This window comes from Oncorhynchus kisutch, linkage group LG2 (assembly GCF_002021735.2).
Source record: "Oncorhynchus kisutch isolate 150728-3 linkage group LG2, Okis_V2, whole genome shotgun sequence".
NCBI classification, from domain to species: Eukaryota; Metazoa; Chordata; class Actinopteri; order Salmoniformes; family Salmonidae; genus Oncorhynchus; species Oncorhynchus kisutch.
Window position 1 is genome coordinate 44,679,868 of NC_034175.2, and position 15,283 is coordinate 44,695,150.

Sequence of the window (15,283 nt, forward strand, 5' to 3'; positions counted from 1 at the left end):
GAAATACTTCTTTATAATCACACACCCACAAATGCATGTATTGTAATGAGCCAAATTGAGCTGGTGAGAATGTCACAAGTGCATTGCGAACCAATAAGGCAGGCTTATCAGAAATGTTGATTTCTACAGCAGAGAAATTAACCGAAAATCTAACTTTGACTTATTTTCCTAAGGAAAGAAGAATACGTTCATGTGAAGTATTACACTAAAGCTGTGTTCCCCTATAACTTTGTATAGTTACAAGCTGTTAGTAGGAATAGACGTGATGGGTACTAGCTGCATCAGCATTGGGCAACAGTGTTGCAGCCAGGGTAGAGAGAACTCATTCATAAAGAATGCTGTGATATCAGCCGTTGCCAGATAGAACCGTGACGTGTTATAATAAGGTTGATATAAGTAGGGAAATGTAACTTGTTTCAAAGCGCATAACTGTAGCTACTCTACACTCCAATTAGCATTGCCATGCATGTACTCGGCAATACATAAAATTGCATTTCTTCACTGCTGTAGCTAATACAAAGTTGAATTTCCAATATGGTAGAGAGGTTGTTGTTGTACAGTGGACTGTTGTCATGTCTCCGCAGTGCCTGTAGTGGTGCTGTGAGGAGTCTACTGTGGACTGAACTAAAATCCTCAGCAGCTCCCAACTGCTAATATTTGCTGTGGATAAACCTCATTTACATGCATCAGTATTTTCAATTATATTGTATTCGAATAGGAGCATTATTACTATCCTAAAATATAGATTATCGATGCACAAATAGGCAAGCTGATTCTTCTGGCACTTCTACAGTCTTTCCGGAGTGAATACCCTACATAGCCTATACCAATTGAAGGTAAGCGAAGCCTCTTCACAGCCTCGACTTCGATTTTTGGGGAGCCCGGTTATGGCTCAGGACTAGAAGGACGACTTTGCTACTCAAGGCCCTAGGATTATTAGGTCTGGTAGGCCTTATTGTTTAATGTTGAAACGTTTGATTTGTTATCTGTATCACACAACATATGCTAATTATAGCTGGTTAATGAGCTGTAATATAATATACATACGTTCACAACGTTTCATTAATCACCTAAATGTATTTTTCTAAACAGAAGATGATCAGATGACTTGCATGCAATGTTTTGTTTTGAAGGCCTTTTTGAACGGGCCTCTGTGCCTCCCCTTGCCGTATGTTTGGTTCTCGTGAAATCCCAGTCTGAAGATATTTTTATATTATCAAATATATTTCAGTTTGCTGAAAATGGAGCATAATATTTCATAGACATCTTCTGGTGTATATTGATGTTTCCGTTTCCTGGCTACCGCAACTTTTGTGTTTTTAGCGTAGTTGGCTAATGTTAACTAATGTGCTAACGTTAGCTACCAACATATCGCTAGACAGTAGGCTACAGTGGCAATTGTATAAGGTAACTAGTTAGCTAGTTATGTATGATAATGTATGTCGTTATCATATACATTTGTAATGGTTGTCCAATGCCAATACTTTTCGGAGGTGTGTAAATTGACCAGAATGTAGCTAGTTAACTATCTACTAACGTTAGCAAGCTAGCTGCCCAAGAAATGTAGCTAGCTAGATAGCAAACGTTAGCTATCTAGCTCGGCTCGCTAACGTTACCTAAGTTGCTAGCTAATGTACGATAGGTAGCAAGTAAGTAAATATGGTAGCTAACTATTTGTTTTGATAACTAACTAGTATTTGTCGGGCTGTTTAGTAGATAATTAGACACGTAGTTTACTTAACGTTATTTAATTCAATGCGCTCAAGAAGTGTGCATGTATTAGCTAGCGAGCTATTCCTTCAGTTTTAATCATAACGTTAGTTAGGTAATAGTTCTATTTTTATGAGAGCCTCGTTTAATTCAAGGTTATCTAACGTTAACTAGCTAATGGAATAACTGGTGACATTCTGAAAATGACATTGTGACATTACAGGACAGCGTTTCCACATCCTGTATTTATTTGCATGTAACGGGCAACTTCAGTCTGACTGCATCCTCGTGCGCATGAATGTACTGTGGCCACAGGTATGGGGAAGCATTACAGTACTTTCTACAACTGATTGCCCTAAGCCAGAAATGTCCATTTACAGCATTGGTTAAAAAACGAATTAAACAAACATGAAGTCATGCCACAGATCCTCCGATTATTTCGGTCATGTGTGCATGTTTTACGTACCTCATGAACAAATTATTGATTAGATTCCTGAATTGTGCATGGTGATGTTGCTAACAAGTCAAACTATAGAGTCAGGGGAGCTGTAAATGTTTATTTCTGTACCCCCAGTCTGTTTGTGTTTGTCTTGTTTGCATATTCAGGGCAGTCTCTGCATTACTGTGTATGATGTGAGACTTATGGTTTTCCCTGGCATCTTCCTCTCCCATCAGCTGATGTTCTCAAGGACAAGAGTCACGTGATGTATGAGGGCAAACACATCCACTTCTCGGAGGTGGACAATAAGCCATTGTGCTCATACAGCCCAAAGCTCTGCAAGCAGCGCAGGCTCAATGGCTATGCCTTCTGTATCCGTCATGTCCTGGAGGATAAGACTGCCCCCTTCAAGCAATGTGAATATGTGGCCAAGTACAACAGCCAACAGTGCACCAACCCCATCCCCAAGTCTGAGGACCGCAGGTGGGTGTGACGATACAATAGAAAGTTGTTCTCTGCACCGAGGACGGTAGGTCTTTGTCATTGACCCATCTGTCATAGTTGTGAACAGCTTGTTAAACGTGTGTGTGTTCCACAGATACTGTAACAGCCACCTCCAAGTTCTTGGGTTTATCCCCAAGAAGGAGCGGAAGAAGAAGCATGATACATTGGAGGAGATGCGCTCACGACCTCACCTGGAGTCAGTGGCTCTTAACATAACTGTGCCCTCGCTGGCCCTAAAGGCCTCCAACGGCCTGGACGAGCTGCCACCCTCTCCACCCTGCACCCGTCTCTTACCCCTCCCAGACGGGGAGATCCTGGACCCTTTTGCCTTTTATGAGGACGACACAAACGGGGAAGAGTGCGCTGCTCGGAAGGGCTCCGCTGTCAGGAAGAAACTACACAGTCGGCTGGTGCTCAGCCAGAAACTCCAGCTCCACCATCACGACACTGACTTTTTCCAACCACCTTTAGAGCACTTTAGCCCCTCTCCTCTTCCCCGTGTGCACCCCTCCTCACCCCTCCACCCTCACCTCCCCCGTAAACAGCAGGCAGGACTCCTCCAGCCCCCCCAGCACTCCACCATGCCCTCGTTTGTCCTCCCAGGACAGCAGCAGGGTTTTTTATGCAAGCCAGCTCCACCTCAGACTCCCGCCTTTCTGCCTGTCGGGCTGCCCCCCAACACGGCTCCCAGTCAGGTGCAGTCCTCTGGTCCCCCCCTCAGCAGGAAAGCTCTGTTCACTGCCACGCCCTTGCCATCCAGTAGCTGGGACAGCACTCAGCGGCATATGGTGGCCATGCGCCCAGCTGCCTTCTCACCTCCCCCTGCCTGCCTGGCCAGGTTACAGCATCTGGTACAGCTCTGCGCCCAAAGACATCAGGAGCACGGAGACCTTTTCCCTCATCTAGGTACCTCTTCTTCCTATCCATGTTAAATAGAGTTTACACAGGCAGCACAATTCAGATGTTTTTTTTTTTCACTATGTAATTGTTCTTTTGATCTGATGTGAAGATATCTGATTTGATTGGTCAGTAGACCAGTTAGTGGGGGGGGGGAATCAATTTGAGTAATTTAGAAGATGCTCTTATCCAGAGCGACTTGCAGTTGGTGCATTCATCTTAAGATATCTAGGTGGAACAACCGCTTTTCTCAGTTATAGTAAGTACATTTTTACCTCAAAGTAGGTATCAGCATAGTAGGAAAAGTAGGAAAAGACAAGTCTAAGTGTTAGTTTACAAAAGGCATTTATTACTTAAAAAAATAAAATAATAATGCTTATTAGTTGTGGGACATGGGATCTGTGTAATATAGATGATCTGACTATTCTGCTGAGGCCAGCTGGTCTAACAGGCTATCTTCTTCCAGGGTTGGACTGGTCTGAAGACAGTGCAGAGGATGATGACGTGGAGGCCGAGAGAGTTCCACCATATCACAACGCCTGGAGACTACAGGAAGGACACATACAGGACGTGTATGTTGCTTTCTCACATGCTCATAGTTAGGCTCTCATTTTATTCAGACATGAATAGGCTATGACTGTTGTTTATTTTGTTCCCATCACAGCTCTGATGAAGATGCCGGTAGCTCTCGGAGAACACGTCTGGCGCGGCTGTGCTCGTACCTCCAGGATAAATACAAGCACTTGTGCAGGCAGGAGAGGGCAACCATGCGCCAGAAGAGATACCGCTATGCCTTCCGCAAAGCCCTGCTGCATGCCGCCAGTAAAGACCCTGACTGTGCTGGCCAGTTGATCCAGGAGCTGCGCAAGGTCTCCCAGACCTCATCAAGGTACCCACACTCAACACTGGACTCAAAACTCCCTAGGGCCTGGTTAGTCTCCTTCAATACCATCTGTCAATGGATAATCTCCCAAAATTTGTGAGGTAAGTTATAATTAGTGCCCAGGCCCTAGATACTCAAGTCTTTCCTGGTCAGTTGGTCACGTGATCAGGAGAAGCACCTGTCCCCAGTAATGATAATTGTGTTCTGAAGAGCGTTGATATGCTAGTTGTGTTGTGAATAGCTGAGGAAGTGTTGATGTGGTTGTGTCCTGAGCGTGGGTCTGTCTCTCTGCTCAGTGCGCTGGGGCAGCAGGAGACAGAGGCGGGAATCTGCACTGGAAGTACCAAGGGCCGGGCCTGCACTAGCCAAGCTCTACCCTTCACCCGACACTGCTTCCAGCGTATCCTTTTCACCAACCCCTTACATCAGTTACATGGCACACGGAACTCTTATACCTAAACTGTAATTTATTGGGGAATATGGCTTTTTAACTTGTCTTATTGCAACTTAGCGAACAGATTCAAATGATGTGTCCTGTTTTTGACACGTGACTGTGTGTGCTATCTTTTCCATTGGAGTGTTTCCTTCACGGTTTCTCTGCAGACGTTCTGTTGAATCGCTCCCAGCAGCTCTTCTCCAGTTGCACAGCCAAATTTGCAGATGGACAACAATGCTCCATCCCTGTGTTTGACATCACGCATCAGACACCGCTCTGTGAGGAGCATGCCAAAAAGATGGTGAGTTCCCCTTCAGTCAGTAAATTGGAACGTTGCCATTGTAATGCCTATGGCACAGTATCTGCTCTGTATTACTATACTTGTGGACATGTGTTTTTCCTATAGGACAATTTCCTGCGTGGGGATGGTAACAGAAGAGTGCAGCACCAGCAACAGCAGCAGCGGAAGCCGCGGAAGAAGAGCAAACCGCCGGCGCTCACCAAGAAACACAAAAAGAAGAGGAGGAGAGGGCCATGGCGGCCCCAAAAGCCCATCCCGCCGGCTCTGCCCCAGGGGAACTTGGGAATGCCTTCCTCCTCCAGCCTGACCATGCCCACCCAGGCTAGCATCAGGTCTGTCCCACTCACTTAATCTCTCTCTCGTCCTCTCTCAGCTCTAGTATTAACTAGGAATGTAACGATACGCATCTGTCCCCGATTCAAATGTTTTAAGATAATGTACGACTGCCTCGGTCCACAGACACCAATCCATGGATCGTCAAAAAATGTATTCAAATGTTACGAATCTCCCATTAATCTTTTTGTTGTTGCTCATATTACTTTCTTCTACGTAGTCTTTTGTGACAACTGACGTGTCCTCTCCTTCATTGTCAAACTAAGCATGTAACTGTTAACAGGCATATCAGTAGCTTAGTCAAACTGCGCACTGTGCCAAGCTTCGCTCACTGTGCCAAGCTTCGCACGCTGACCAGCTCTCATCTGGCTATACCTGCTGAACTGGGCTTACAGTATATTTTATTTTGATTGTTCAGGTTTTCGATCAGCAATAGTTTTGCTTTAAAGGTACAATATGCATAAATCACTCCGCCATTTCCTGGTTGCTAAAATTCTAATAGTTTGCCTAATTGCAGTTTGTGACAAAACAAGTGTAGAGGATCATTGTGCCATCTAAACCGCTGTGAAATATCTTTTCAATAACCCAAAATATTGTATTTTCAGCTGATTGAAGCATGCTGTACAAAACTGAAAGTAAAAGATGCAAAAACAAAATTTAAGAACAGGAAGCATAGAAATAGAGCACATAGAACATATCTACCCACAACTTCTTAGACTTGCATTCAATGAGAATGACATATCTATAACTCACATTTCTATGTGAATTTGGTCGGGTCGCCCAAAAGTGACAAATTGCAGCTTTAAACAATCTGTGTATATCCGGTCTACCCAACCCTCTTCCTAGAGATCTACTGTCCTGTAGGTTTTCAGTCCAACCCCAATTTAACATATCTGATTCAGCTAGTTGAGCATCTAATATGTAGAATCGGGTGTGTTAAATTAGGGTTGGACTGAAAACCCACAGGACGGTAGATCTCCAGGAAGAGGGTTGGGCAGCCCTGGTGTATATGGTAATTTTTAGATCTACAGGGTAAAGTTGATCATTTCATAATGAGGAATCACTTTTGCGAGGTGCACTGCATGGCCAAAGCCATGAAACTTAAAAACTGTCAAAACCATTCGATTTTGATTTGTAAACGATAAATATTGATACATTACTATCAAACACTTAATCTGCAAAAATTACTTTTAAATTAGTGGGTGATGGGGATGTCAAAACCAAAGTGTGGGGGGGGGACAAAAAAACAGGCTACATTAACCCCCCTAATCTGGTAGTGGGGTGGTAGATGTCTAGTCTCCCTGATGGCTCAGATCAGGTGCCTAAATAGTATACACCATAGACCTACATCATTTACACATGTACATACACCAGGGTCTCAACTTACTGTTGCGAGTTAGAATAGTACATTACACAAAGTGCAATTTGAACATTTGGTAGTGAATCACCCCTAGCGTAGATTGAAGCACCCTTGCGCCAATCTTATTAACTTAATTTTAAAAAATCGCCATAAATCTAATAAAATTGTATTGGTCACATACCGATGGTTAGCAGATGTTAATGCGATGTAGCAAAATGCTTGTGCTTCTAGTTCCAACAGTGCAGTAATATCTAATAAATCCTTTTTTTTTTTTCAAGAATTTTTTTTCTCCCCCCAAATTTCATGGTATCCAATTTTTTGTTAGTCTCTTGTCCCATTGCTTCAACTCCCGTACGGACTCAGGAGAGGCAAAGGTCGAGGTCCATGCGTCCTCCGAAACACAACCCAACCAAGCCGCACTGCTTCTTGACACAACGCCCGCTTAACCCGGAAGCCAGCCACACCAATGTGTCGGAAGAAACACCGTACACCTGGCGACTGTGTCAGCGTGCATTGCGCCCAGCCCGTCACAGTAGTCGCTAGTGCGGGATGAGAAAAGAACAACCCTGCCGGCCAAACCCTCCCCTAACCCGGACGACGCTGGGCCAATTTTGCGCCACCCCGTGGGTCTCCCGGTCGCGGCTAGTTGTGACCGAGCCTGGACTCGAACCCAGAATCTCTAGTGTCACAGCTAGTCTAACAAGTAATCTAACAATTCCACAACTACCCAAAACACTCAAATCTAAGGGACGGAATAAGAATATGTACAGTTGTGACCAAAAGTTTTAAGAATGACATTCATTTCCACAAAGTTTGCTGCTTCAGTGTCTTTAGATATTTTTGTCAGATGTTACCATGGAATACTGAAGTATAATTACATAGCATTTCATAAGTGTCAAAAGCTTTTATTGACAATTACATGGAGTTGATGCAACGAGTCAATATTTAAAGTGTTGACCCTTCTTTTTCAAGACCTCTGCAATCTGCCCTGGCATGCTGTCAATTAACTTCTGGGCCACTGATGGCAGCCTATTCTTGCATAATCAATGCTTGGAGTTTGTCAGAATTTGTGGGTTTTTGTTTGTCTACCCGCCTCTTGAGGATTGACCACAAGTTCTCAATGGGATTAAGGTCTGGGGAGTTTCCTTAATCATGCTGGAAAAGGCATTGTTCGTCACCAAACTGTTCCTGGATGGTTGGGAGAAGTTGCTCTTGGAGGATGTGTTGGTACCATTCTTTATTCATGGCTGTGTTCTTAGGCAAGAACCCACTCCCATGGCTGATAAGCAACCACCATACATGAATGGTCTCTGGATGCTTTACTGTTGGCATGACACAGGACTGATGGTAGGTCTCACCTTGTCTTTCCCGGACAAGCTTTTTTCCGGATGCCCCAAACAATCGGAAAGGGGATTCATCATAGAAAATGACGTTACCCCAGTCCTCAGCAGTCCAATCCCTGTACCTTTTGCAGAATATCAGTCTGTCCCCGATGTTTTTCCTGGAGAGAAGTGGCTTCTTAGCTGCCCTTCTTGACACCAGGCCATCCTCCAAAAGTCTTTGCCTCGCTGTGTGTGCAGATGCACTCACACCTGCCTGCTGCCATTCCTGAGCAAGCTCTGTACTGGTGGTGCCCTGATCCCGCAGCTGAATCAACTTTAGGAGACGGTCCTGGCGCTTGCTGGACTTTCTTGGGTGCCCTGAAGCCTTCTTCACAACAATTGAACCGCTCTCCTTGAAGTTCTTGATGATCCGATAAATGGTTGATTTCGGTGCAGTCTTACTGGCAGCAATAGCCTTGCCTGCGAAGCCCTTTTTGTGCAAAGCAATGATGACGGCACGTGTTTCCTTGCAGGTAACCATGGTTGACAGAGGAAGATCAATGATTACAAACACAACCCTCCTTTTGAAGCTTCTAGTCTGTTATTTGAACTCAATCAGCATGACAGAGTGATCTCCAGCCTTGTCCTCGTCAACACTCACACCTGTGTCAACGAGAGAATCACTGACATGATGTCAGCTGGTCCTTTTGTGGCAGGGCTGAAATGTAGTGGAAATGTTTTTGGGGGGGATTCGGTTCATTTGCATGGCAAAGAGGGACTTAATTGCAATTCATCTGATCACTCTTCATAATATTCTGGAGTATATGCAAATTGCCATCATACAAACTGAGGCAACAGACTTTGTGACAATTAATATTTGTGTCATACTCAACTTTTGGCCACAACTGTAGATATAAATATATTGATGAGTGATGACCGAGCGGCATAGGCAAGATGCAAAGATGGTATAGAATACAGTATATACATATGAGATGAGTAATGCAAGATATGTGAACATTATTAAAGTGGCATTATTAACGTGACTAGTGATCCATAAAAAGGTAGAGATCTGTTCTTTGCTTGGGCTTCATCTCAGTCCAGCAAGTCCACTGCGATGGAAAGTGGCAGAGCTACAGTGCTGTTTGTCCGACCAGGAGACATCCTGAAAAACAGTCTTCACAAAAACGTCTGTAGCATGCAAACTGTTTGGCCTACAAACTAACATGTCTGTGTGTAAAGATGAGGCTCTCACGTTCTCCGCCTTGTTCTACGACCCCCACAGGACTCGTATGATGGTAACCTGGTAGCGTTTAAAAAAAAAATGTTTTGTCCCCCCCCCCCCACCAAAAAGGGATTAAATATGCGTAAAAAAAATTATATTTATATATAATAATTCCTGAGCTTTCTTATATCTCCTAGATATAGGACAGATACTTCAAAACCTTATGATTTATTTTTTGACTTTTGCCATTTATGAATGTTATTCACTTAGTTTTTTATGTCTATAATAGTAAAGGCCAAATTCAATATTTTATTAAATACTTTTTTGATACCGACAGGGGTCCTAAAATTCATCATCGACTAGCTAAATGATCCATGATATGATCATCTTAAAACAATTCCATATGTTAGCTTAGTAGAACCCCTCTTCGCCTCAAAGGCTTAGACTTTTTGGGGATAAACTTGTAATCATGGTTAAATTACCAACCGTGGGGCCCCCAATGATTTTGTTAGTAGCTCTCACTCAGATATCTTATAAAAACTGCTAACATTTCTCTCCACCCTATGGCATAATGTGCAAACTTGCAGGAAATGAACTGTAAAATTGCTCATGTCTCTCTGCCCCATGGCAAAATGAGTAAAATGTCTGGAAATTAGTTACAAAATTGGAAAATATTCTCTCTGCCCAATGGCAAAATGTGTAGATTTGCCACAAACCTTCTTTAAAACTGTTAAAAATGTTCTGCGGCCCATGGCAAAATGTGTAGAATTACAGGAAATTAACTCTTAAGATAGGGCCCCCAAAAGTCTAGAGCTGGCTCTGACTACATATGTGGGTATGCAGACCAGTGAGCCACTGTAGCCCCCCATGATCAGATTTTTGTTGTGGCCCCCACCCCCATCTAAGTTGCCCATCCCTGACATACATAATTTACACACACACACACAGCATATGTTTTACTGTCCTTGTGGGGAACTAACATTTTATTTCCATTCAAAATCCCCCAATCTTAGCCTAATTCTAACCCTAAACCCCGAGTGTAAAATAGCCTTTGTCCTCATGAGGATGTGGGAAATGTCCACATGGGGATAATTTTCCTTGTTTCACTATCCTTGTGGGGACTTTTAGGGATTTCCGGTACCCACAAGGATACTAGTACAAGCACGCACGCATGCTCAGAGAGACCCAGCTCATGAGCTCCATCAGCAGCAGATTTGAATTTAGAATGGATAATGAATGGTTTTAGTGCATCGAACCGAATCGCATAGATTTGCTCTCAAATCAAACAGAATTGCACTGAATTGTTTCAAACTAAGAGGTATGGTTCCTGTATAAATGGGAGCCTATATCTAGATCCGTATCGAATCGTCTTGAAAGGGAAAGATGTACATAAGTAGTATCAATATATTGTCACAAACGACTGCACAGTCCTATCAGTGTGCACTGAGAATTGTATTTTATGAAGCTGTCTTGGTGGCAGGAGTCCTTCGACGCCCGAACTGAGCACTGATGAGCTTCCTGATGACATCACCAATGACATGGCAGACATTCCAAACGACCTCGAGCTGAACCAGGAAGACTTCTCGGACGTGTTACCCAGGCTCCCCGATGACCTGCAGGACTTTGACTTGTTTGAAGGTACACTTCATTTGCTTATTGTCATGGATTTCACTGCTCAAGGTCCTATTCATGAATGTTAGTTTATACTTTTAGATTTGACCTGCAATATAACCTCAGTTAGATTAAGGCTTTCCCAATGGGGGTATTTTTAGCATGTGTGTGATGTCATCCTTTTTATTGTTATTTTTTTATTTAAAAAAAATTGTTGTATTTGACCCGGTTTGTCTGCTGAATAAGAGAGTCTCAACTATTTACTCCCATTTCTTCTTGATCTCTTGAGAAAGGGAGATTGTTGGTATATTCCTAGGGTGTGGGTAAGAAAGTTGTGTATATCCTCAGGTAAAAATGGGGAGCTGCTACCCACCACGGAGGAGGCTGAAGAGCTGGTGCGAGCACTGCAGGCTGGGCTGATGGGCTCCTACCCAGACTCCCTGGTGTGCCTGACCTCCATGGCGGAGATGGCGCAGGCAGATGGAGTGGACCATCGGGTCATGGCAGCAGTGTTTCCTGGGCCAGGGGTCCAGCCGGGTGGGATTGGGGACCTGCTCAATGGCCGCATCCCCCCAGAGAACTTCTCCAGCCTGGAGCTGGAGGACAACCTGCTGCACTCTGCTGGAGGCCACTTCTCCTCTGCGGTGTCACCTCAGCAGCCCCAGGGCCAGGCCCCCCCCCCTGGGCCTAGCCTCACCACCCCCACAGTCGCACAGAGCCCCCTGTCAGAGCGAACGTTCCCCCGGACACACCAGCCCAACATCCTGGCCAAGCCTGAAGTGCCCACCTCGTCTCCACAGGGCAGCCATTACAGCAGCGAGCATGTGCCATCCCCCTATAGTGACCACATGTCCTCCCCCCATGCCACCTCCTTCCAGACAGAGACTCCTCTCCTTGTGGAGGTCCCTCTGAGCGGGGTACCAGGCCCCCCGCAGTCCTCCTGGAACAACCTCCACTTGCCCCTCACTGACCCCACACAGTTTGGCAACCTCATCAGACCTGAGGGCCACCTCATATCCACCTCTCTTTCCACTCCCCCCTCCTCCACCTCCCACTCTGTGACCCTGCAGCCCATGGCTGCCCTCTCAGCGATCCCCCAGAGCGGCCTGACGGGCTTGACTGCTCCCCCCAATCCCTCACCACGCGACCTCCTGACGTCCACCCAGTCCAAGCAGCAGCTCCCTCAGTTCAGCGCTGCCTTTGGCCACCAGCTGGCCTCCCACAGTGGCATCCCCAAGGACGTGCAGCCCAGTCACAGCTCCACGGCACCCCCCACTGGCTTCTCCATAGCTAGTGCCACCGCTGCAAGTGCCAACAGTGCAACACCCCCTTTTCCACACAGTGACTGAGAGCGAGCCGGTCAAACCATGGACTCTAGACACTCATTCACCCACAGTCGATGCATTTTCCATCTACTTCAAGTGTGAAATGTGGTAACGGTGCACTATACTATCTGAATTTCCACAACCTCAGATATTCCTTAACTGTAATGATTTGGTGATGTTATAGCCATTTGGCCATCTGAAAAGGGTATGCAAGAGTCCAGTGGTTTGATGTGAATGCCGCTCGAGGGTTTCACCAGCAGGAGGAGATGTTGGGCAGCGTTTGTGTGGAGGGAGGGAGGTCCCTTAGTTGAAACATGGACTCACTTGGAGGAACATTGGAGGAAGTACCTTTAGGAGCGATTATTCCTATCATAGTGACCGCAACAGTGCTAGGGAATTCTATGACAAAGCCTCAATCAGTGGTCTGTTTTTTTTTTTTTGTATCGCCAGTTTAGTCCTGTCTTAAGTCTTCAACTATAACCTGCCTTGCTATGATCATTGCATCGCCTCATCTGTTCCTCATTCCATTCACCTTTGAAAGAGATTCTAGGGTAGATCCTTTGTAGGCATCTGTGTGTGACCCATTATGAAGCAACAGAGGAAATTGCTCTGTCGAATATCATGAAGTAGACTTATCTCCTCCCACGACTTAACAGACACAATTTGGCCGAACCACTTTTAAACAGCTTTTTTTTAATATTGTGTATATATTTGTTATTTTATCGGTTTACTCAAATGTAAAAGGTCTTTTGACCTCACCATTCTTTGGGGAACTCCTTACGGGTGGCCTATTAGACACTTGAAGGTAAATCTTGTTACTTTAAGCAATAAACACATTGCCATACTCGGTCACAGTCGTGTAATGTATTGTATTAGTCTTCACTTTATGTATCTTCATTATGTAATCCATACCAATGTGGACCAGAAATATTTTGGGGCCTGTATAACTCCTGTGTCATAAACAGTTTGTTCTAAATCAAGGCTAATCTGTTTGAGTAGAGATATAGACTGTCTGTAACTGAACAGGAGCCAGCTTGCCAAAAGCATCTTAAGGCTATAAGTTAATTGTTAGGATCCTATAGTTCTAACGATGAACTTAGCCTTAAGATGCTTTTGGGAAACCGGGCCCAGGTCAGGAAGCTTCTCTTGGGTCATACTTAGTTTTAAATAGCAAAGGGAAAAAGGGTCACTGTTATTGCAAGGGTAATGGCCATATCTAGGGGCTTTATTGTCCGCAACTCTCCATGGTGCTCTCTGGTCTTGCTAAATAATGGCGTTTTTATTGGGACATGCATGCATGTGGTCCCTCCTAAGAGAAACTCTCTACTTCAGGAACCCAGTGGGGGGGAAATGGTTCTCTTCAATATCAGAACTCATTCAGTAAAGGACCAGAATGTTGTCTTTCACTAGTCTAGCAGTGTATATGGATACAGTGGATGTGTATATGGATGTGAAATTATGGCCCCCTTGTTTAACCCTCTGTTAGCTGTCTGTGGTAGTGACACCATTGATGTAAACTGGTGCAATGAGCATTTGAGGTATAGCACTGTCTGTTGTAATACAAAACTATTATCAGGTGAATTAAGGTCAATGAAGCATGGGTCTCTGTTAACTGTTTGGTTAGGGAATGAGGATGGACTGTACCTGACAACTCTGTCCTATCTGCTTTTAATAACTCTTATTACAGCAGTAAACCATGAGGTTCGGTATATATTTTTTTAACTGAAAGATACTCAGTGTTAAGTATTAGATATATTTGTAGGGTAGAAATCTCTACAGTGGGTTTTATTGGTGAGTTAACGAGTTGCAATGGATTGAAAATGAAGTAAAACAAAAAATAAAACAAATCTTGCCATTTGCAAAGTGCTTGATGGAAACCTTTCTCTTGTTTTAATGGCTAGCAGAACTCTTCATTTATCTGAAGTGGAATGATCGATGTTTCTGTACACTGTCAATTATAAGACAATGTCTATAATTATGTAAGACAGTCATTTTGATAGCTATTACATTCTGGCAAGCATTTGCTGCTGAAAGACTGGTATTGCATGGAGAGACAACCTGACAGCTGAGTGCAAAGCCACAACATTTCTCCCTCATTTACTACTGGATCACTCTAGAGAGCAGTAAATCCAACCATAGCGTTGCATACCATTTTAACCTTTTTTTTTTAAATGTTCTTTGCAAGTACTAGGGATATACATAACAGCACCTGTAATCAGTTTGGATTTGGAGGACATCGCTGACCTGCTCTAAACAGGACTGAGAGGCCAGAGATTCACCTAGTAGGCATCTTGTATTTTGTCAGGATACGGATTACTAACAGCTGTCAACTGCACACACATATTTTTAAGACCTGAGCAGGCCCCAATTCCAACTGAAGGCCTAGTTCTTTCTCCCAGTTCCAAAGAGACACATTACCAGAGCAGACTCAAGTTTGTTTCTTTTGCTTGACCACCCCATTGTTGTTCCTAGATGTACAGCCCCTAGGAATTAGGTGGGCTGGAAAGTGGTCTTGAATTTGCGCAAGCAAGGCGATACTGCTGTATTCAAAGCATGAGATGAGAGACATTGCACAGCTAGACTCCCCACCAACGATATAGATCCAACTCCACGGGGCGCTTGAAATCTGAGAGATTGGCTGACAAATTCCTATACTCATTGAATGTACTGTATTACTGTTTTTAAACATGATAGGATGAGCTAATAATAATCTAGTCACCTTTTATTGGTCCTTGTTTAATTTGTCTAAGGTATTTTTTTGTATACAAAGGTTTACATTTTTATGTATATTTTTCTTGTGTACAAATGATGTAATATGTGTATAAACACTGTATGTAATATCTGTATATAGTGTGATAATTTGATCTGTTTTTTGGATGTATAAATAAAACTTGCTGTGAGGTATTCGCTGACGGGTTGTGCAGTGTTTTTATTTCTATA

At 44.0% G+C, this 15,283-nt stretch overlaps 1 protein-coding gene across 7 annotated transcripts; it reads left to right on the top strand.

Moving 5' to 3' along the window:
* Window positions 1-303: 303 nt before the first annotated feature.
* On the top strand, window positions 304-15,255 carry LOC109867001 (INO80 complex subunit D). 7 transcript variants are annotated; one of them, XM_020455933.2, is made up of 11 exons: window positions 304-940; window positions 1,934-2,025; window positions 2,386-2,632; window positions 2,748-3,559; window positions 4,017-4,122; window positions 4,215-4,439; window positions 4,730-4,833; window positions 5,037-5,170; window positions 5,276-5,502; window positions 10,888-11,045; window positions 11,367-15,255. In XM_020455933.2, exons 3-11 carry the CDS (start codon window positions 2,415-2,417, stop codon window positions 12,365-12,367), a joined length of 2,985 nt encoding a protein of 994 aa, XP_020311522.1. In that variant the 5' UTR covers window positions 304-940; window positions 1,934-2,025; window positions 2,386-2,414; the 3' UTR covers window positions 12,368-15,255. The 7 variants fall into 7 exon arrangements, with proteins under 7 accessions (XP_020311522.1, XP_031651391.1, XP_020311511.1 ...); XM_031795531.1 differs by having other exon boundaries at window positions 304-836; XM_031795540.1 differs by lacking the exon at window positions 304-940 and adding an exon at window positions 958-1,407.
* Window positions 15,256-15,283: the final 28 nt, after the last annotated feature.

Coding starts and splice junctions, on each gene's coding strand:
- LOC109867001 (XM_020455933.2), top strand. CDS start 2,415: ATGTATGAGGGCAAACACATCCACTTCTCGGAGGTGGACAATAAGCCA. Junction 4,834..5,036: donor CACCCGACACTGCTTCCAGC/GTATCCTTTTCA, acceptor GTTTCTCTGCAG/ACGTTCTGTTGAATCGCTCC. Junction 5,171..5,275: donor AGGAGCATGCCAAAAAGATG/GTGAGTTCCCCT, acceptor TTTTTCCTATAG/GACAATTTCCTGCGTGGGGA.